Raw genomic sequence first — 18775 nt, 5'->3', positions numbered from 1 at the left:
ACTACTGCCGCTGCTGCTGCGTGCGACTGCGACTCGCCGACTCGACTCTTCCTACGACACACGCACGACCGTCGTCCCGTCTTGTCTGCGTCCAACACACAACGCACACCACACCGTACCCACCACCACCTCCAGTCCACACGTTGCATATAATCATGTCAAACGGTCCACCCCAGTCCTTGCCGCCGCCGATTCACACGGAACACCAGAACAAGGTTGATGGGAGCTCCGACCCCGTCGCCTCAGATACACTCCTCCGCAATGCAGACTTCAACAACGACATCTCCTTCCCTTACATCGTCACACATCCCCAGATCCAGTTCCGCACAACGACAATAGCACCCTCCCCGCCCCTGTCCGAGTCCTCCTTTCAGCAACTCGAGCCTCAATCCACATTAACCACCAGACCCGGCCCGAGTCCGCTTGTCACAAACAACAACCTGCGAATCCAGACCGACGACCTGCTCCCGAGCCTGCCTACCCGCTCCGACAACCACCCCGTCTCCGTCTACGCCACGCCTCGCCGACCCAGCGCCGGCCTCACCCACAAGACATCGTCCTCCAGCCTGAAGCCCGTATCGAGAACCCCCAGCTTTAAGGCGGCTGTCCACAGTCTCGGCCCCGCCTCGGCCACGAGCTCCTGCCTGCCCAGCCCGATTCTATCGGCTATGAGCGACGTCACCCCGTTGCCCTCGCCTTTATTATCAGGAGACTCCCCGGGCCCTTGGAAGCGTCTCGGTGCACGACCACCCTCGCGGGATATGCCCAACCCCACCCCAGATTCCGTGCTGGTCTCAGCAACCGGCGAATCAATAGCAGCCGCCCTCGCCAACGCTTCAAAACGCAAGGTCTACGCCGGTCTCGTCACAGAAACCACCGATGGATCAGGCGCAAAGGTGACTCTCAACGCCAAGCAGGAGCACGCACGCAACCGCAGTATCAGCGAGTACATCCCCGACCCGAATTACATACCGAAGCGGCACATCACCGTCTCTGGCTCCCACGTCAAGCCCGAAGCCCAGGAGTCCGCCACCGAACCCCATATGCGCCGCGAGCTTAACCTCGCAGAGTCCAGAGGTTTGACCCCCGCCATCGCCCAGCCGCCGACCCCACCGCCGAGCGAGTCCTCCAAGGACTCGAGCGACTCCACCAGCAAGCCGAAAACAGCCATTCCCGAGTATTTCGAGGCCTTCGACCGCCGCGACAACAAGAGGAGGAGATGGAGGGCAGTCAAGACCCTGGGCCAGGGCACCTTCAGCCGTGTCATGCTGGCGACGAGTCAGATGGACGACGACGACGATACGTTACATCCCGACAGCCTCACGCCAATTTCAGAAACGGGACCGGCCAGAAAGACCCTAGTCGCAGTCAAGGTTTGCGAGCATGGCCCTAGAGGTGGAGCAAGCGAGGACCGCATCGAGATGTCTCTCAAGCGCGAGTTGGAGATTATGCAGAGCATCAGCCATCCGTCGCTGGTACATCTCAAGGCGTGGAACATTGAGCCCAGCCGCGCCATTCTCGTCCTCGGCCACTGCCCAGGAGGCGACCTTTTCGATGTCGCTACGGGCCACCGCCAGGTTCTCAAGCCGACGCTGTTGAGGCGGATGTTTGCAGAACTGGTGGGCGCCGTGAGATACCTGCATGAGCGCAGGATCGTCCACAGGGACATCAAGCTCGAGAGTGGGTGACCCAGGTTGTGACAGCAAACTCAAAAACCATACTGACAATCCACAGATGTGCTCGTCAACCTGACAGCACCCGAGCTGGCGGATCCCTCAACGGACTGGACGACGTACCCGCACTCGGTCATCACCCTGACGGATCTTGGCCTGTCCCGGCGCATCGCCGACGACGAAAAGCTCGAGACCCGCTGCGGGTCGGAGGACTACGCGGCGCCCGAGGTCATCATGGGTTTGCCCTACGACGGCCGTGCGACGGACGCCTGGTCCCTGGGCGTTCTGCTCTATGCCCTTCTCGAAGCCCGCCTGCCGTTCGACCCGTACCCCAACACCATGGACGGCCACCGCATGCGCAGCCGCACGAGCCACCGCATCGCCCGCGCGGAGTGGCGCTGGATCGATTACGCCGGAGAAGACGGCGACCACGAAGGCGACGAGGCCAAGTTCAAGGAGCGCGGCCTCCTAGGGGCCATGGAGATCACCGAAGGCCTGCTCCAGCGCGCCAGGAGTAGATGGACGCTCGAGAAGGTTGCAGAGAACGAATGGGTAAAGGGCGCGATCCAGGTGGAAGGCGGCATTCGTTTCCGCGAAGAGGTCGCCGGCGCAGAGGTATGATGACAGCACTCCGTGGGATTTCATGACGGGAACCAGGTTCGGGATATGTTACTGGTTTGAGATGTACGAGTAGGAGGAACGGTTGGCGGACGGGCGGTGGGCATATCGGGGCATCATACCACATGCTCTTTTCGATGGTGGGCATTGACATCTTTTCTTCTTTCATTATCATGTTCGACGCGAGAACTATTACTCGCCCACGTAGGGTTGGAGCATTCGCTTCCTCGGGACGACAGAGAGAAAGTCCCCCTTTCACATCTTTTTTCTTCAGACATAGATTAAGCCCACGACGAAAAACTTAGACCTGGCCAGCGAAGGTGTTGTTATTATTTTGGGGACGGGATTTGTTTCATTTTTTTTAGTTGTACAGCTATTGGGGCCGTTGGTTTGCCCGTTATATTTTTCCCCATCATGATTGTGTGTCTTCCAAGATACGTCGATCATGGTTATGTTTCGAATACCCAAAACAACCTTTGACTTCTCGGACTGTTGTCTCCGGACTGTTGTGTCACTGAGTCTTGTCCCGTTCTGGCGTCGCGTGTCACAGGTCAGTCATCTTTTTTGGCAAATGCTTTTTGCGTGGCGCCGTCTGTGAGGTGCCGCCGATCCGGTCCATGCGGCTCATGACGTTGGTCAAGGGACGATTTTGGAGAGGGCCGGATCTGGAAGGGAGAAATGGGCAGAAGGGATCAAAAAAGTTGAGTCTGGACAGGGAGTGAGGGAATGAAAAGGAGAAAGGGGAAAGGGAAAGAAAGCCACATGGGACTGAACGGGTTCCTGGGATTAGACCGTTTCTAGACGGAAGAAACACGCGTTACGTGTAAGTGGCCGTTTCCCCGTTCTTTGTTCGGCCGGTTTAGGGGAATGCGGTTTTCTTGGTCGGGGATGTCCGTGAAAGGAGGGGCCCTCTGGGCTGGCTGGAGGGCGAGCGAGCTAGGCGTTTGTGGGGTTGGTTCAGTTCGGGTTTCTATATTTGTACTGCGGCGTTGTCTTTTCTCTACGGTGAAAGAGGGTGAGGGTCAAAGGATGACGGAGACACAGAGAGAGGGTGTGTGTGCGTGATGCCCGGCGATGGTCGGGGGATTTGGCCGGTTCGGGGCCCGGGGGGCTCCGGGCCGGCGTGCCGGTGGGATTTGTTCATGCATGTTTGATGACGGCATTGGGGGCGGATGGGATGTTCATGTAAGTGAAGACTTTTGGTTTTCTTGAATTACGATTAAATTGAGGTACATTGCGAGATGCGGATACTCGGCCGTGTCTCGACGTTTCCCGGCCGAGTGTGAACTCTTCCATGCCCCTTAACTCCTACCCTCCCTCCCCTTTCTATCCCTAATTGCCCTAGAACACGACGTCGTTCCCGGGCCAGAGGACATCATATGCCGCCCCCTCGTCAAGACTGATATTCCCCACGACGTGGAGGCCCGTGGGGTCGGCGAAGGCCATGTCGGCGGGGGGCCCGATGAACTGGCCCAGGTCGTCGAGGTCGCGCCACGAGAAGCCGCGGCAGAGGAGCTCTGTCTGGCTCAGGGGCAGCGGGGTCATGCCCATGCCGCCGGCGCCAGTGTGGTGCATCCCGGAGGCGTGGTCGTGGCCTAGCAGCATGGATGGATGTGGATCGTGGTAGGAGGGGGAGGGGTTGGTGTGTTCTGTGGAAGGGAGGATGGATGTTGCTGTGTGGTGGTGGGAGGGCGCGGTGTGGGAGGAGGAGGGGTGGTGGCCTGGACGCGAGGAGGAGGAGGCGGTGGGTGTTGTTTGGGATGGGTGGTTGCCGGCGGCGGCGGCAGCGGTGGAGGTTGTTGCTTTGGGGGACGTGGAGGAGGATGCGGATTTGGAGCGCCAGAGGAGGGAGAGGAGGGAGGCGTAGCGGTGGCCGAGGGAGTGTGGGGAGATGGAGGAGCGTTGGAGGCAGGTTATCGTCACGGAGATGGAGCGGCGGACGGAGTCGGATGCTTCTGCGCCGAGGGCGCCTGCGAGGCGGGCCTGGTGAGGTTGTCAGTGATAAGAATCAGGGGGCATGTTGAAGGAGACAGACTTTGAATAGGAAGACGGCCGCGTAGATGACGTAGAGGTAGTACTTCAGCGGCATGTAGCGCAGCCCCGTGACGGGGTCGACGGAGGTGTTGAGGATGTTGAGGAGGGAGTTTGCGGCGTCCATGGACTCGTAGATGAAGCGGGCGTCGGGGGTGCTGGCGAGGTCGCCGAAGAGGGGGGTGTTTATCGCCGTTGTCGTGCGTGCGGTCGTTGCGCTGGTGGGTTGCGGTTGTGGTGGTGGCTGTTGTTGAGGAGGTTGTTGCTGCTGAGGCTGTGATGATGATGCTGTTGCTGCTGTTGTCTGGGACTGCTGCTGCAGTTGTTGCTGTTGCTGGCGGGCGCGGGTGATTGCGCGGTTGATTGTGGCCTGGAAGGCGAAGGCGTTGATGTAGAGGCGGAGGAACTCGTACGAGAGGTTGAGGGCGGCTTTGATCAGGGGCGTGACTGAGAGGTTCCTGTTAGTGTGAAGTTCATGAGTTTGAGATTTGGGATGGATGGGGTTACAGCTTAGACTTCCCCAGACGAGCTTCCACTTTCTGAGGACCGCGAAGGAGTCGTCCTGGTCTTTGTTAGCCGGGGATATGTCACGGAGGTGAGTGAAAACGTACGATATAGCGGACATATTCGCCGCCGAGGTACAGCTGCGCCCGGTGGCCCGCGGACGAGTACAGGATATCGTGGGCGTTGCTAAACAGCTGGATGAGCTCGAGCTGAGCCTGGAAGAGCTGTCCGAGGTTATCCGGCCCGGCCTGCTGGACGCGCAGCGAGGGAAAGTCGGCGGAGCGGGGGATCGTAGAGGGGCCGGGGCCTCGGGACCAGAAGCCCTTGCCGACGCGGATGGACACCTCGCGGTCACTCATGTAGCAGGCTGTACGTGTTAGCCATCTCAGGGAAAAGGGGGGCGATGAGAGAGGGTGCGAACATACCAGCCCAGACAAGTCGTTTCCTGCGGAACTGCTCCGACAGGGCGCTCTGCTTGTCGACCAGCAGGCCCGTCTGCTCGAGGCTCTGGAGGTAGCCGAGGCGGATGGCGACGCCGATCTGCATCCAGGCGCCCTCGTCCTCCTCGCCGCGGCCGACGGTGGGTTTCTCCTGCAGACGCTGGGGCGCCCACTGGGCGAGGATGAGGAGGGCCTCGACGGCGCCGACGGTCGTGGAGCCCTTGTAGATGAGCTTGGAGATGAGGGTCTCCATGTGCCGCGAGCAGGCCTCGTGGACGGCCGAGAGGGAGGGCTCGTCCTTGGAGACGACGGTGAAGATGGCCGTGACGAGGTGCGGCTCCGAGTCGGTGAGGAAGGGGATCGAGGGGGGCGAGAGGATGCAGTTGTGGGCTACGGGGAAGAAGGGGTGGTAGTGTTCGTAGTACGTCGCGAGCAGGCGGGAGGCGACGGACAGAGAGAGAACGCCGTCTGAGATGGGAGGGTAGTGATACGTCGCGAGCGTCTTCGAGGAGGGGTGGTCGCGCGGGGTTCCATGTTCGTGCGTGGTGCTTCCGCTCGGCTTGCGGTTCCTCTCCGTCCCGCCGTCGCCGTCCAGATCGGCTACCTGCGCCAACAGGTTCAACGCGTCGGACGGGTTCAAGAGGTCGCTCGACGTGATGTGTCCCTCGATATCCCCCGCGCTCTGGAGGGACCGCCCGCCGGGGCTGTTTGGCTGGGACCCGGAGCCGGGCCAGCTTGCGGCGCGGCCCGGGGTTTCTGCTTCTGGCGAGCATGACCATGGACGATTTGTCTCTGAGGACTTCTGGTCGGCGCCTGCTGGTTGCTCGCTTGAGGCGGCGCCCTCGGCGGGGACGGAGTCGAAGGTGGATGTGGTCCCCGGGGGGAACGGGGCCGTGCCGGTGGAGTCCGAGTCCGGGAGGCGGACGCATTTGCGGGGACGCCGGCCGCCGCGGCGGGATGTTGCCAAGACGCACTCCTTCTGCTCGCGGACGCACCGGCGGCAGGGCGGGATTCCCGGGTTCCCGCCGTAGTCTCTGTTGATGGTCAGCGGCCTTTGACCGATGACATGGATCGGCTCGACGGCACTGCGGGATACGACTGGAACACGCGGCATGGGCGGGGGCGGGGACTTGGGGGGCTGGGCGCTGGGGGTTGCGCCGCGGCTATGCATGAAGCAGGAACGGGGTCGGTCGGTCGGGTGACTTACAGGTCGCAGCGTGTCTTCCTGAGCCGACAGGACACGCAGGCCCGCGATACCCGTCTCTCCTTTCCATTTGCCGTGGTGCGAGAGACTCGGTGTTGCGAGGATTGGCCGACGAGAGCCGGCGATGGTCGTGGGCCGGCTTCAACAGACATATCGGATTTGGGGGAACGGGACAGGCGGGATACTATCTCGGCCCGAGCTTCTCTCTCTCTTGTGAAAGCAAAGGGGGACCAACAGGTGACACCGGGCTAAGACGCGGAGCAATCCGACCGATGCCAAGGCGAGACAAGCACCGACCTGCAGTGCTTGGGTGCGGATCTACTTCAGCGTTACCGTTGTTTCTTTTGCGGGATTGGAGAGTGGAGAATGAAAGGGGGGAAATGGACGGGGACCGCAGATGGAGGAGAGAGGTAAAGGGGAATGGAATTGGGCGACGCGGAATACGAAGGAGCGTCGGCAATCCAGAGGGACATAGTACAGGGGCGGCAATGTGGCTCTTTGCATCGGCGATAGTTGGGGTTTTAAATGTCTAGTTTCCTTTTCACACTCGTCCTGCCGTACAGACACATGCCGCCGCCGCCCAAAAGACTGTCTGATAGTCTTTCTTGGTTAGTTGGTTGGGCGAGACCGCCAGGAGGTCATGACGCAGTTGAGAGACGGGCAAGGTTTATGAAGGTTTGCGTTGGAGTACTTGAACCACCGTCCATCCTTGCTTTGCTGCCCACCCTGCCGAGAGCTTGAACCCTTCCCCTCCCTTTTCTGCCTCCCCCGACACTGAAGATTGGGGACAGGTCGTAAGCATTACCGATCGAGAGCTAGCTCTTCGTGGGCAGCAGAATCGCTCGCGGGAGGTTACTGAGATGGCGCAACCCTGCAGGCAAGGTTCGGTGATGCGAGCACGTATGTTGACAGCTGCCGTTCATTGGACGGGATCTTGGAAAGATAGATGGATGGAGAAAGACTGTTTTTCTTTTGAATCTTTTTTTATTCATGTTTGCCTTATGCCGGCTCTTGGTTCAATTCAATTGGCTGCCGGCCATTATTTCAAACCTCCCGTGAGGAGGATTTCCTGCCCGGTTAGATATCCCGTTTTGGCGAACCTGCATCGGTGATTTAGTCGAGATCCTCGGACATCTGGCCGCGGCGCATGGAGATTACTTACATCGTGACGACGTTGGCTACTTCTTCGGGTGCACCCAGACGGTGGACTGGGACGCTTGCCGCGATCGCGAGGCCGGGGTCGGTGGCTCTCAGAGCCTCGAGGTCGTCTCTGCTGTCCCAGGTTCTGCTTCATGTCAGTTGCCGAGATTAGGGCTGAGGAAAGGAACAATGAGGAGGACTTGCGTTGATTTGGGGGTTGCGATCATGCCTGTTGCGCCGATCATCGCGGGCAGAACCTGTTGCAGGATGAGTTGAGTTGTTCCCTCTGACGAAAGCTGTGTGGTGTCCGGACTTACAATGTTGACTGTGACTCCCTCTGGCGCCAAGAGCGTTGCCAAGTTGAGCCCCATGGAGCTGTGTCTGTGTCAGTTCATGCCTTATAGAGTCCGAATCCGAGTGCCTTCATCAACGACAACTCAGGCTTATGAGATCACTCAACTCACCAGAGCGCACCCTTGGTCGCAGCATAATGGCACCCGTTGATACCGCCTCCGCGGCTCGCAATGCTTCCCACCAGCACAACTCGCCCCCAGCCCTGCGCCCTCATCCCCGGTAGACACGCCTTCGTCACGACAAACTGGCTGCGCGCGTTGACCTCCATCATCTCATCCCAGTCATCCTCGCCAATGTCGGCGGGATCACGGATCCGGCGCCCGAGCCCGGCGTTGGCGACGAGGATCGAAATGGCCTTGTGCTTCTGCGTGACCTCGCTGCTGGCGAAGATGCTGGGCACCAGGTTGCGCGTCGACTCCCGCGATGAGAGGTCCGCCTGGAAGGGCACGAAGAGTTGTGAAGGGTACTTTGCGCGCAGTTCCTGGGCGAGTGCCTCGGCTTTACCCTGCGTGAGAGAAAGAGTTGTTGGTTATTTGTGTGCAACTTGAGAGTTGTGAAGTGAAGGGAGGGGGTCCGTGTTGTGGGTTGTGAATTACTTGACTTGAGGAGTAGTGCAGCGCAACATCGCACCCTTCTGCCGCGAGGGCGTGTGCAACTGATGACCCGATACCACCACTGGAACATGAGTTAGCCAAGGTGGGTATCGTGTCTCGAGAAGTGAATCAGCATCACCTTGCTCCCGTCACCAAGGCCAGGCGACCTTGTGTGCGGTTGTCCGTGTTCTGAATTGTATGCTGAACCATTTTGGAAATCTATCATACCCCTTGTCTAGAGCTCTTGTTCGTATGCAAGTCGTCGAAAGGAGCACGGGCTATCGTCTTAAAGGGTAGTTAGTCGACTTGTTGCTGTACTCTACCAAAGCCAGGGTATCTTCACTTGCCGTCTGTTTATGTGAGATGGTCTTCAATGTTGAACATGAGAGCAACGGCTAATGAGGGGTTGGAGGCAGCGCGGGACAAACACCGAGGGCCGAATTGCCGACGGTGCAATTGCCGCCGCTATCGGGGTGGATTTTGATGGAGTACCTCACCTGCAGGAGCTTGAGTCGTCATGCCATAATTACTGGTTGGTCCGTAAAAGTCATGGCTGCACATGACAGCTTTCAAACTTGCCCGATTCTCCCAAAAGGAGCGATGGAGATCGTTGTCTGGCGCCATTGCGGGCGCCTTCGCGACAATCGTCGGTGTTTGTGGGCTCATCGTCCCCATGGGGACGCAGCACTCGTCTCCTGACCTCGCAAACCTTGGAGCTGCAATCAATTGCGGAGGGTCCAAACATGTCACGATGGCTGCATCACCGCGACTGATGTGGGAAGCCAATCAAAACCACTGACTCAATTGCCGCAGCCTCTTGTCCTCTTTCAGACTTTCAGTAGCCGAGCCCTGGCAGAGGACGTCCCTCTGTCGGTTATTGCCGCGTCGGGCTCGCCGTCTGATGGTTTGGATAACCTAGTAATTCAATTGCCAGCAGTAACGCGTTTCAATCTATGCCGTCCCCAGGCCAGCTCACTCACCCCAGACCCCGCAGATATGCTTTGTTGGTGCTGCGAGTGGATTCCCGGGGAAGTGGTTCTGCCGCCTGGCTCGTCGATCCAAGACGATGGCTCTCGGTGCAACAAAATCTGGCATCACTGCTGCGCGTCACCATCTTTGCCCATCCACACACTCACACCTTGCACATATAAGCGTTCGGCTCCAGGCGTTCGGACGATAGTTTTCGGCAGGTGCCAGAAGCATCAGACATCTGCTCCCCGGAACTGTGAGCGGCGTGCTGGACAACACTGAATCGTGAAGGCTTCATCGACACAGACGACTAAGACGACGACGACAGTATGGGAGAACTTCGTGGACAGGCGCTGGTTTTGACCGTGAGCGTGTTGACCTCCTTGGGGTTCATGCTCATTGGTTATGACAATGGACTCATGGGAGGACTGGGTGAGGATTGCTGCCTTCTGTCTTGTAAAAGGATGTCTTGGCTGACTGGTGATTTGTGCAGTAACGGCTCCGGCGTTCAACAAAACATTCGACTCTCCTGACCCGACTATGACCGGCCTCATCGTCGCTATCTACGAAAGTATGACGCTCTTTGTGGCCCCTCCAGATCATCATACTAAATGCTGCAATAGTTGGTTGCTTCCTCGGTTGTGTTGCCACCGCTTTCTTCGGTGAGAAATTCGGTCGTCGCAGAACGATCGGATCCGGTGCCGCAGTCATGGTCGTCGGTGCCATCGTCCAGGCTGCATCTTTCGGCCGCACGCAAATGATCGTCGGAAGAATCGTCTCTGGCATCGGCATGGGCATCGTCAACTCAACCGTCCCAGTTTTGCAAGCCGAGTTCAGCCCAAAGTCCAGTCGTGGAATTTGTAAGTTTTCAAATCCCCATCGCCATCGATCACTCTAACGGAAATCGTGCAGACGTCTGCGCGCAGCTGTCAACACTCAACTTCGGCATCTTCCTCATCTACTGGATCGACTACGCTTTCTCCTCCCATATTGAGAGTTACGCCTGGAGAGTTCCCGTTGCTCTGCAATGCGTCTGCATTCTTCCCATGTTTGCGATTCTCAAGATCATCCCCGAGACACCTCGCTGGCTGGCCTCGCACGACCGCCCGGATGAGTGTCTCGCTGTTCTAAGACGGCTCAAGTGGGACGAAGACGAAGAATCGATCAGAGTCCTTCATAATTCGATCATGCAGACGGTGGCGTACGAACAGTCGGTTAGCGCCGGGTCTTGGAGGGACCTGTTTGTGAACGATCGCATCAAGAGCCAGAGGAGGTTCTTGATTGCTTGCGCCATCCAAGGGTTCCAGCAGCTTGGCGGAATCAACGCAATCATCTGTGAGTGTAATGGGTTTGGGGAGTGATCATTGCTAATATTCGGTGGTTAGACTACAGCAGTACTCTCTTCGAGAAGAGCATTGGATTTGATAACCACATGTCGAGTCTCATGTCTGGATTCCTGCAGACTTGGTTCTTTGTAGCCTCGTTTATTCCCTGGCTGTTGATTGACAGGATCGGTAGAAGACCTCTGGTACGTCATCATTAAATGCTGTGATATCGCCCGGTAACTAACAAAGCCCACAGTTGTTGTCTATGATCAGCGTGATGGCTGCGGTGATGGCAGTACAAGCCGGCCTCATCTACCAGGTTCAGAACGCCACAGCCATTGCGAAGTCGGCAGGCATTGGTGCAGCCGCAATGCTTTTTGTGTTCCAGGGAGCTTTCACCATTGGATTCCAGGCAACCGTCTGGGTTTACCCGTAAGTAATTTGATGTTTTCAAGAGAATATTCAGCTAACGTCTCTCAGATCCGAGATTCTGCCCCTTAGGATTCGCCAACTTGGCTCCTCAGTTTCCAGTGGAGTCAATTGGATCTTCAATTACGTGAGTTGAAGAAAGGTCTGAGATTAAGCGTAAACCACTAACAAGCATTAGATGGTCGTCCAAATCACCCCAATTGCAATCTCCAACATTGGTTGGAGAACCTACATCATTTTTGCTGTTCTTAACGCTACCTGGGTACCAATTATCTATCTTTTCTTCCCCGAAACCAAGGGTTTGGAGCTGGAAGATGTAGACCGTCTCTTCTCAGGAGATAGCTTCGTTGACTTGAACCGTCACGACACTAGCGAGAAGCAGGAGGTGTGGGATGTTGAGGAGGTTAGGGCATGAGTAGCCAATAAGACAGATTGAACAAGCACGAGTCATGTATTCAAAGCCAGATTGCTGCACGAAAGAAAAAGATAGCGTTCGTAGAGTTTGGCAGCCGTTCAAAAAGATCTATCCCTTCGTTTCACCTCGGTAGATGCACATCGCACAGATGACTGCGTGATCGATCAGCTTAGACTTTGCATATGTTTCGGCGCCCACCAGCAGCAAAAGCCCGAGTCATCCCACACTAACAAAACCCCTGCTTCTGAGCCATTTCTTTGCTGGCCCGGACCCATAAAGTGTAAACCTGTGACATCGACAGCTGAGGAGGTGCATGCCCCGCATTAGCTCCAACCCGGGGCAACGTGCCTTGATATCCGAGCTCCCCTCATTCCTCTTGTCAGGCAGGTCTAGTTTCCCTTGGTTCGTCCATTCATTGCGTCCTCAATCCTTGGCATACTTTTCCATAGTCTCTTCGGGCTTACTATTCGATTGGACAATTAAGCTATCTTGAACCATGACGAACGCATCCGCTTTTGCCGTCTACGACGACTCCGTGAAGAAGCTGTTCGGCGCGGACCCGACGCTGGAGCTCCTGCACGAGAACCAGGACTACCCCTTCGCGCACGAGGCGGGCGTCTTCATCGAGCGCGACAACACGCTCTTCATCACGAGCAACCAGTTCCCCGACGACAAGGGCGGCAAGAAGATCCAGGTATGTCGCGTCACGCTGCCCGCGGACTTCGCGGCCGCCAAGGTCAAGTGCGAGGAGATCGCGCCTGAGGGCGTGTACATGGCCAACGGCGGCGTGAACTACCTCGACGGCGTCATCTTCTGCTCGCAGGGGTCGCTGGACTCGCCGGGCGGTATCGTCTTCATGGAGGCGCAGCCGCCGTATCAGACGCGGTTGCTGGTGAGCTCGTTCCACGGCCGGGAGTTCAACTCTGTCAACGATGTGGTGGTGCACAGTGACGGGTCCATCTGGTTCACCGACCCGATCTATGGGTATGAGCAGGGCATCAGGCCGCGGCCGAAGTTGCCGAACCAGGTGTACAGGTTTGACCCGATCAGGGGGTCCATTAGGGCCATGGCAGACGGATTCGGGAGACCGAATGGAATTTGCTTCAGTCCTGATGAGAAGACTGTGTATGTGACGGACACGGACTGGATTCATGGAGATGGAACGACAGATCTCACGAGACCTTCGACGATGTGAGTCGATTTGAATCATCTTCTGAGAGTATGTTGCTGATTGTTGAATAGATACGCTTTTGACCTAGTGTCGTACTCTGGACAGCCATTCTTGACCAATAGGCGGCTGTTTGCGATGGCTGACACTGGAATACCGGATGGCATCAAGTGCGATGTTCACGGAAATGTGTACAGTGGCTGCGGTGATGGTATCAACATTTGGTCGGCAGGGGGTGTCTTGCTGGGTAAGATTCTCATCCAGGGGGGCGCTGCCAACTTCTGCTTCGGCCGTAATGGGGAGCTTTTTATCCTCAATGAGAACAGGCTGTGGAGGGCTAAGCTTGCCGATGAAACAAAAGGGGCACTCCTATGTATCTGAAGAAACACCTCGTCGATAGCCTGCTGCATAGCCCATCGACAGCAAGGTAAATCGATCACTGTTCCTGTGATGCTAGTTATGAAGGATAGCATTGGGCAAGATCAGGTTGCGGTTGAGCTGATCTGTCAGTGACTTCCCAGCCGTGAGGGGTCAAACGATGTGCCAAGAGGCTCGCCACCTGCATGTCAACTCGCACATAAACCGGCTCGTATCTTTCTCCTGAGATTTGACGAAGAGTTATTTTGGGATAACAAGCGTCGGCGACGAATGAGATTCCCGTTAGAGATATTACTGCTGACTGGCGCTCTTGGCGCATGGTCCGATGCAACCATGTTGTCGAACTCTTCGTAGCTCAGCCTGATTTTCAAAGAGTACTTTACCGCCGCCATTGCCACTTTTTGCGAAGAGAATTACTTTGGGGCTTAAGAAGAAATCTGCTCGAAAATCCTTATTCTCTTCTCTTGTGTGAAAAATGGGATCTGACAAAGGCCCTATCTTTGGGCTGGAAATGACCGAAGTCTCTTCGAGTCCAGGTCATGAAATCGACAAGGGAACTCCAAAAACAGCGAGCATGAACGGAGTGGACGTCACAGAAGTCCAACAACATGACAGTTCACGCGAGGAGGTAGCCTGTTCAGACCGCCCCATGCTGGCCTGCGACCACGAAGGTCCGAGAACAAAGCTTTTGGAGGGAAACACTTGGACGCAATTCGAGTTCCTTCGGATTCAAGAGTTATGGAAACCGCCGCGCAACATGTACATCTTGTGGTGCGTAGGCCTAAGCTTTGCCATCGGACACCATTTCTTCTACTGGTCACTTGATGGAAAATCTGTGTACGGAGATGACCAGCAGATCATGCTTCGCTACGGAACAGCCATGGCCTTCGCTGCGAAGGCGAGTCTTGCTGCTGCTGTCCTATCTGCATTCCGCGAACAGGTGTGGGCTACGGTTCGATCGCGCTCCTTGGGAATCGAAACTCTCGATGATTTGTTTTCTGCGCCGGAAACACCATTCTCTTTACTGAATTGGGAATTTCTTCGCAGCGCAAGGCTTGCATCAATCCTGTCTATTTATGGGTGGTAAGTGGCCACCACTCTGCTTATATATCCTGCTGTACGCTAATAAACTGATAACCTAGGGCATCTCCGCTGATTATTATCCTTACCACAAGTACATTACTTGTAGAGCCCCGAAAGCAAGTGGAGAACACGATGTGCACTGGAATACGGAGCCTGAACTTCGCGCTTGAGCAGAACGACTGGCGTAACGAAAAGAAGATTGACGGCAAATTGGAGATATCTTTCAGTCTTTGGAACACCACAAGCTCTGAAACTTCGGCATCTCACTTTTTCGACTATTGGCACAGCCCCAGTGAACAGCTTAAAGAACTAGTCGACAAATCAACTGATTCAGGGGCGCCGTTCGTCGATCCCACGGACAAGGTTAAGTTCTGCATGAAAGACTGGAACTGCACAACAACAATTGATTTCCGCGCCCCTGGGTACAAATGTACCGAACTTGCTAGAGGCGTTGGGGCCCAAAACAGCAGTGGTCCCTCTGCTTGGTTTCCATACGAAGATCTTGCCCCGACAGGTGATTACACCTACATAGCAAGTGCGTACCGTGGGGAGTACGCAACGCAGCAGTTATCCAATCTCAACCCGGGGGGCATTCCTAGGATGTAGCCGCCATTTCCCCGAAACCTTGGAGTCTTTCGAACAGAGCCCGTTATTTGGATAGGATATTCAGAAAATAAGGCCTATCCAAAGTCACCTTTCCTGGACACCGAGAACAACACACTAAACAGAGAGTTATTACAACCTGTGCTGCAGATGTGTGAACTCTACGATACAGAGTATAAGTTGAACATCAGTTATGAGGATATGGAGCCTCGCTATAATTTCACCGGTCGCATATGTCTGGTACCGGTTATTGATACCGAATTCGCGGATGGAGAAGACGCAGACGACGGCACGATGGATAACACCACCGCAACACCGCAAAGCAACTCCATATACCCAACGGATGTAGAATGGTATCGACGTACAGCAGCTTATCATTCACTAGGCGCAGTCTTTCGATCAATGATCAACGGCACAATTTTCTCCAGTGCTGCTGATACTCAGGCTGTCCGAACGACTCTAGTGGATCCCGGAACTCTTTTCCCTCTGCCTGACCTGGCGTCAAGAATCCAAGACTACTACGAGATGATCCTGTTATCAATACTTGGCAACCCGACCTTTGCCGTGGTTGTTTGGGCGGGTGATACGCATGAGCAAACTGGGCTTCGTGACGGCCACGTACTTCATCCTTGTCAAAGGTCGCGCGACGGGAGCTTCTACTACTATCGGGCGTATGTGCTTTTGTCTGTGTATAGTGTGGCAATCTTCCTTGCAGCTCTTGGAGTCGCGGCTGGGAGATTAGCACTGCAGCAAAATGGTGGAGTCTCGAGAAACACGCGGTTCTCGACCATTTTGGCGGCAACGAGGGCAAAATCCCTGAATCAAGTGAATTGGGGTGGACCAGAAAGGGACTGCGGAAATCTTTCCAACGACTTGAAGCGACAGAAGCTTGGCTATGGGAAACTGAGAATTTCCGAAAGGGAAGAAGCTTACGGCAATGGCTCTCGCGAGTCGAAGACGGCGGAAGCTCATTATGGGTTTGGCTTTGAAGGAGAGGTGGATCAGACACCGGCAGTGAGATCACGACGAGTCTTTTTCACAAATGCAGCAGATGGTTAGGCAATCGGTGGAATAATGAAATAGACCTCATTGAATCCTCTCGTCATAAGCCTTCATACTCGGTCTCCTTCGTTCGTTCTCGTCCTTCATCGCCCTTCATCTTCTTCGTCGTCATTCGTCCCCATTCACCGTCCCCACAACCATCTCTCAGCGAATTTTGGTCTGCTGGCGCCAGGGGTACTGCTCTGCAATGGAAACCGGCAGTCTGACGCGACCACGGGGGTATATCTTCATTCCGTGCTCATCTCTCATCTGGGGCCACTTGATGCCCTGGCCATCTGGGGTGTTGATCTGGTAGACGGAGTTGATGCGGTAGGCGAAGTCGTAGCCGTCCCAGTCCGGACTTCTGTCATTGAATTCTTTGTTGCCCAGACCGTTCTCAGGGATGGGCTGGTCGCCGGGGTTGCGGGTTTTGGCGGGAGACACCTCGCACACGTGGGTAATGGCGGAGTGAGGGGCGGTTCTGTAGAACCAGATTCTCTTGATGCCTTCCATGTTGTACTTTCGGAACTCGTAGGTCTTGTCGCCGTCGATGATTTGCTGCATGTAGGGGTCTTGCATGGCAAGTATCATGTCGGTGTTTGGCGTCGTCATCTTTCGTCGTCGTCAGGGTTGGTCTTTGGGTCTGGTTCAGGTTGGATTGTAGTCTGCAGGAGGTAGAAGGAGCTGCAGAGAAAAGATTGTGGTATATACTCCTTCCTCGCTTGAAAGGTGATTCAGCGATCCCTTGAATGCTGGAGAGATCGGATCAAAACAGCATCTAGGGCCGTCCACTAACTGGAGTGATTCATCCTCATCAGCAATCTATGCAGAAATCATTTTCATGGTGTGCCACCTTTTCCGAGTGATTTAGCTACACCTCGAAAAGTTACGGTCATTAAGTGGGAGCCTCCTCCAAATGCCTCCAGGTTGAAGCCATCTCCGAATACTCTGCCCAAGCTTTCTGCAACCTACTAAATTGAGATGAACTTGCATATTCGCCACAAACCGAGTCTCCACTGAACCGGCAACTCAAGCCTCTTTTTCAATTTAATCGTCTAATCTCTACATTTAACTGTCTCACGTCAGCTGGCCTTGACGTTTGATTTAATGAAGCGCATGTGTGATTAGATAATCGCCACTGAGCAACTAACGTCATCAGTCGGGAGGTACAAAGACGCCGCTTTCTCCGATCACAACCCCGCACACCCATCTGCCCTTGGTGTACATCTTTCTATGAACAACCTCAATCATATTGCCGGACCAATCAATTCCACTGAATCACAATATGGCGCCCCGAACCCGTGAAGAGTTACTTGCATACGGCGTCCCTGATCCGGACTTTGAAGCTGTAAGCTGCTGCCTTGCATGACCCGTACGGTGCTAACCATACATGATCAGGAGCTTGCGGCTCGTCCGGTACGCGGACCACAGCCGAGTGATCCGTACTATGGTCGAGCCGATTTCTTCGCATTGCGAGAACACAGAGCCACGCATCTGCGCGAGAAGCATCACTTGCGTTACCTTCCTGGCCCTATTCCCGAACGGGTCCGTGAGGAGGATCGCAAGATCAAGGTCAGGGATGGCCATGAGATTACGATTCGCATCTACACGCCGGTGAAGGCTCCCGAGGAAGGAAGCCCTCTCATTGTCATGTACCATGAGGGAGGCTGGTCGCAGGGTGACCTGACGGATGAGGAGGTCAACTGCCGTCTGTTCAGTCGTGACCTTGGGGCTGTTTGTGTCAACGTTGAATACAGGTAAGCTCTTTGGTAAGTCGGAACGACCAAAGACTCATGAAACTTAGACTTGCACCTGAATTCATGTTTCCCACGGGTATCAACGATTCCTGGGATGCGCTCCAGTGGGTCAGTCAGACCATATCCCTCGTTACCTTTGCCGCCCATTGACATGTTGGGAATCTAGTGCGCGAAGAACGCATCAGAACTCGGCGCAGACCCTTCTCGTGGGTTCATCATCGGTGGAGGCTCCGCTGGCGGCAATATCGCAGCTGTCCTCGCCCACCTTGCTCGAGAGAACAAACTTTCGCCCCCGGTCACCGGCCAGTACCTTTGCGTTCCAGCAATTATGTGCTTCCTACCCCCCGAGGACGTTCCGGAGAAGTATCGCGCCGAGTATCTCAGTCACCCTGGTGTGACACCAAGCAAAGACCCAATCATTGGCGATGCTAAAGACGCGGCTGCCGGTCTCCAACTTGTTCTCAAGCCAGACATGGAGAGTCCCCTCTTCGTGCCTTTTCACAATGGAAAGATTGGTGAAGGCCACAAGGGCTTGCCGCCTGCGTATTTCCAGATTGCCGGCCTGGACCCCTTGAGAGACGAAGGCCTCATTTATGAGCGGGTACTGAGGGAAGAGGCTGGTGTGAAGACCAAGCTGGACATCTACACTGGTGTTCCGCACTATTTCTGGACGAATTTTCCGCACCTTGAGAAGAGCAAGCAGTTTGTCGAGGACACAGTCAAGGGCGTGAAGTGGCTGTTGGAACAGAAATAAGTTTGAAGAATCATTGCCTTAGCTTGTATTTTATCATCTTGCTATGGTCGTATGCGCCGGCTTTGGTCTACACGGATATGGTGATAAAGCCCAGTCAAAATACACGGTTTGTCAGCAGTTGTCTGTTACGACCCGTTATGCATGGATAATAGTTAACCGACCCACTTGGGCGTCGGGCGGCTAGGACAGGACATTTGTACTGCAGGATCACGGGAACAACAGGGACTCACTCGGAACGGAAGAACTATAGTACAAGTCACGTGATGATAAGAAGGACCGACGAGAGATAAACGGTC

At 55.5% G+C, this 18775-nt stretch overlaps 7 protein-coding genes across 7 annotated transcripts; 4 read left to right on the top strand and 3 right to left on the bottom strand.

Moving 5' to 3' along the window:
* Positions 1-155: 155 nt before the first annotated feature.
* Positions 156-2294, top strand: COL26b_008033 (uncharacterized protein; the record flags this gene model as incomplete). The annotated part of the gene is made up of 2 exons (XM_053180808.1): positions 156-1680; positions 1735-2294. 2 exons carry the CDS (start codon positions 156-158, stop codon positions 2292-2294), a joined length of 2085 nt encoding a protein of 694 aa, XP_053035200.1.
* Positions 2295-3632: 1338 nt separating this feature from the next.
* On the bottom strand, positions 3633-6380 carry COL26b_008032 (uncharacterized protein; the record flags this gene model as incomplete). Its single annotated transcript, XM_053180807.1, has 4 exons — positions 3633-4274; positions 4327-4884; positions 4934-5193; positions 5252-6380. The coding sequence occupies 4 exons, from the start codon at positions 6378-6380 to the stop codon at positions 3633-3635; spliced, it is 2589 nt and encodes an 862-aa protein (XP_053035199.1).
* Positions 6381-7765: 1385 nt separating this feature from the next.
* On the bottom strand, positions 7766-8767 carry COL26b_008031 (uncharacterized protein; the record flags this gene model as incomplete). Its single annotated transcript, XM_053180806.1, has 5 exons — positions 7766-7906; positions 7928-7985; positions 8075-8469; positions 8561-8639; positions 8697-8767. 5 exons carry the CDS (start codon positions 8765-8767, stop codon positions 7766-7768), a joined length of 744 nt encoding a protein of 247 aa, XP_053035198.1.
* A 1088-nt stretch (positions 8768-9855) lies between these two features.
* COL26b_008030 (uncharacterized protein) lies at positions 9856-11695 on the top strand (the record flags this gene model as incomplete). Its single annotated transcript, XM_053180805.1, has 8 exons — positions 9856-9958; positions 10020-10097; positions 10150-10386; positions 10439-10861; positions 10912-11054; positions 11108-11283; positions 11332-11407; positions 11459-11695. 8 exons carry the CDS (start codon positions 9856-9858, stop codon positions 11693-11695), a joined length of 1473 nt encoding a protein of 490 aa, XP_053035197.1.
* Positions 11696-12191: 496 nt separating this feature from the next.
* On the top strand, positions 12192-13244 carry COL26b_008029 (uncharacterized protein; the record flags this gene model as incomplete). Its single annotated transcript, XM_053180804.1, has 2 exons — positions 12192-12886; positions 12938-13244. 2 exons carry the CDS (start codon positions 12192-12194, stop codon positions 13242-13244), a joined length of 1002 nt encoding a protein of 333 aa, XP_053035196.1.
* Positions 13245-16133: 2889 nt separating this feature from the next.
* Positions 16134-16580, bottom strand: COL26b_008028 (uncharacterized protein; the record flags this gene model as incomplete). Its single annotated transcript, XM_053180803.1, has 1 exon — positions 16134-16580. The coding sequence occupies one exon, from the start codon at positions 16578-16580 to the stop codon at positions 16134-16136; it is 447 nt and encodes a 148-aa protein (XP_053035195.1).
* A 673-nt stretch (positions 16581-17253) lies between these two features.
* On the top strand, positions 17254-18479 carry COL26b_008027 (uncharacterized protein; the record flags this gene model as incomplete). Its single annotated transcript, XM_053180802.1, has 4 exons — positions 17254-17316; positions 17367-17725; positions 17773-17833; positions 17892-18479. 4 exons carry the CDS (start codon positions 17254-17256, stop codon positions 18477-18479), a joined length of 1071 nt encoding a protein of 356 aa, XP_053035194.1.
* Between the last annotated feature and the right edge of the window lie 296 nt (positions 18480-18775).

The sequence above is a fragment of the Colletotrichum chrysophilum genome (genome assembly GCF_026319265.1).
Source record: "Colletotrichum chrysophilum strain AFK26 chromosome Unknown scaffold_68, whole genome shotgun sequence".
Lineage (NCBI taxonomy): Eukaryota > Fungi > Ascomycota > Sordariomycetes > Glomerellales > Glomerellaceae > Colletotrichum > Colletotrichum chrysophilum.
The sequence above is the reverse complement of the archived record's forward strand: the minus strand, read 5'-3'. Positions and strand labels throughout refer to the sequence as shown.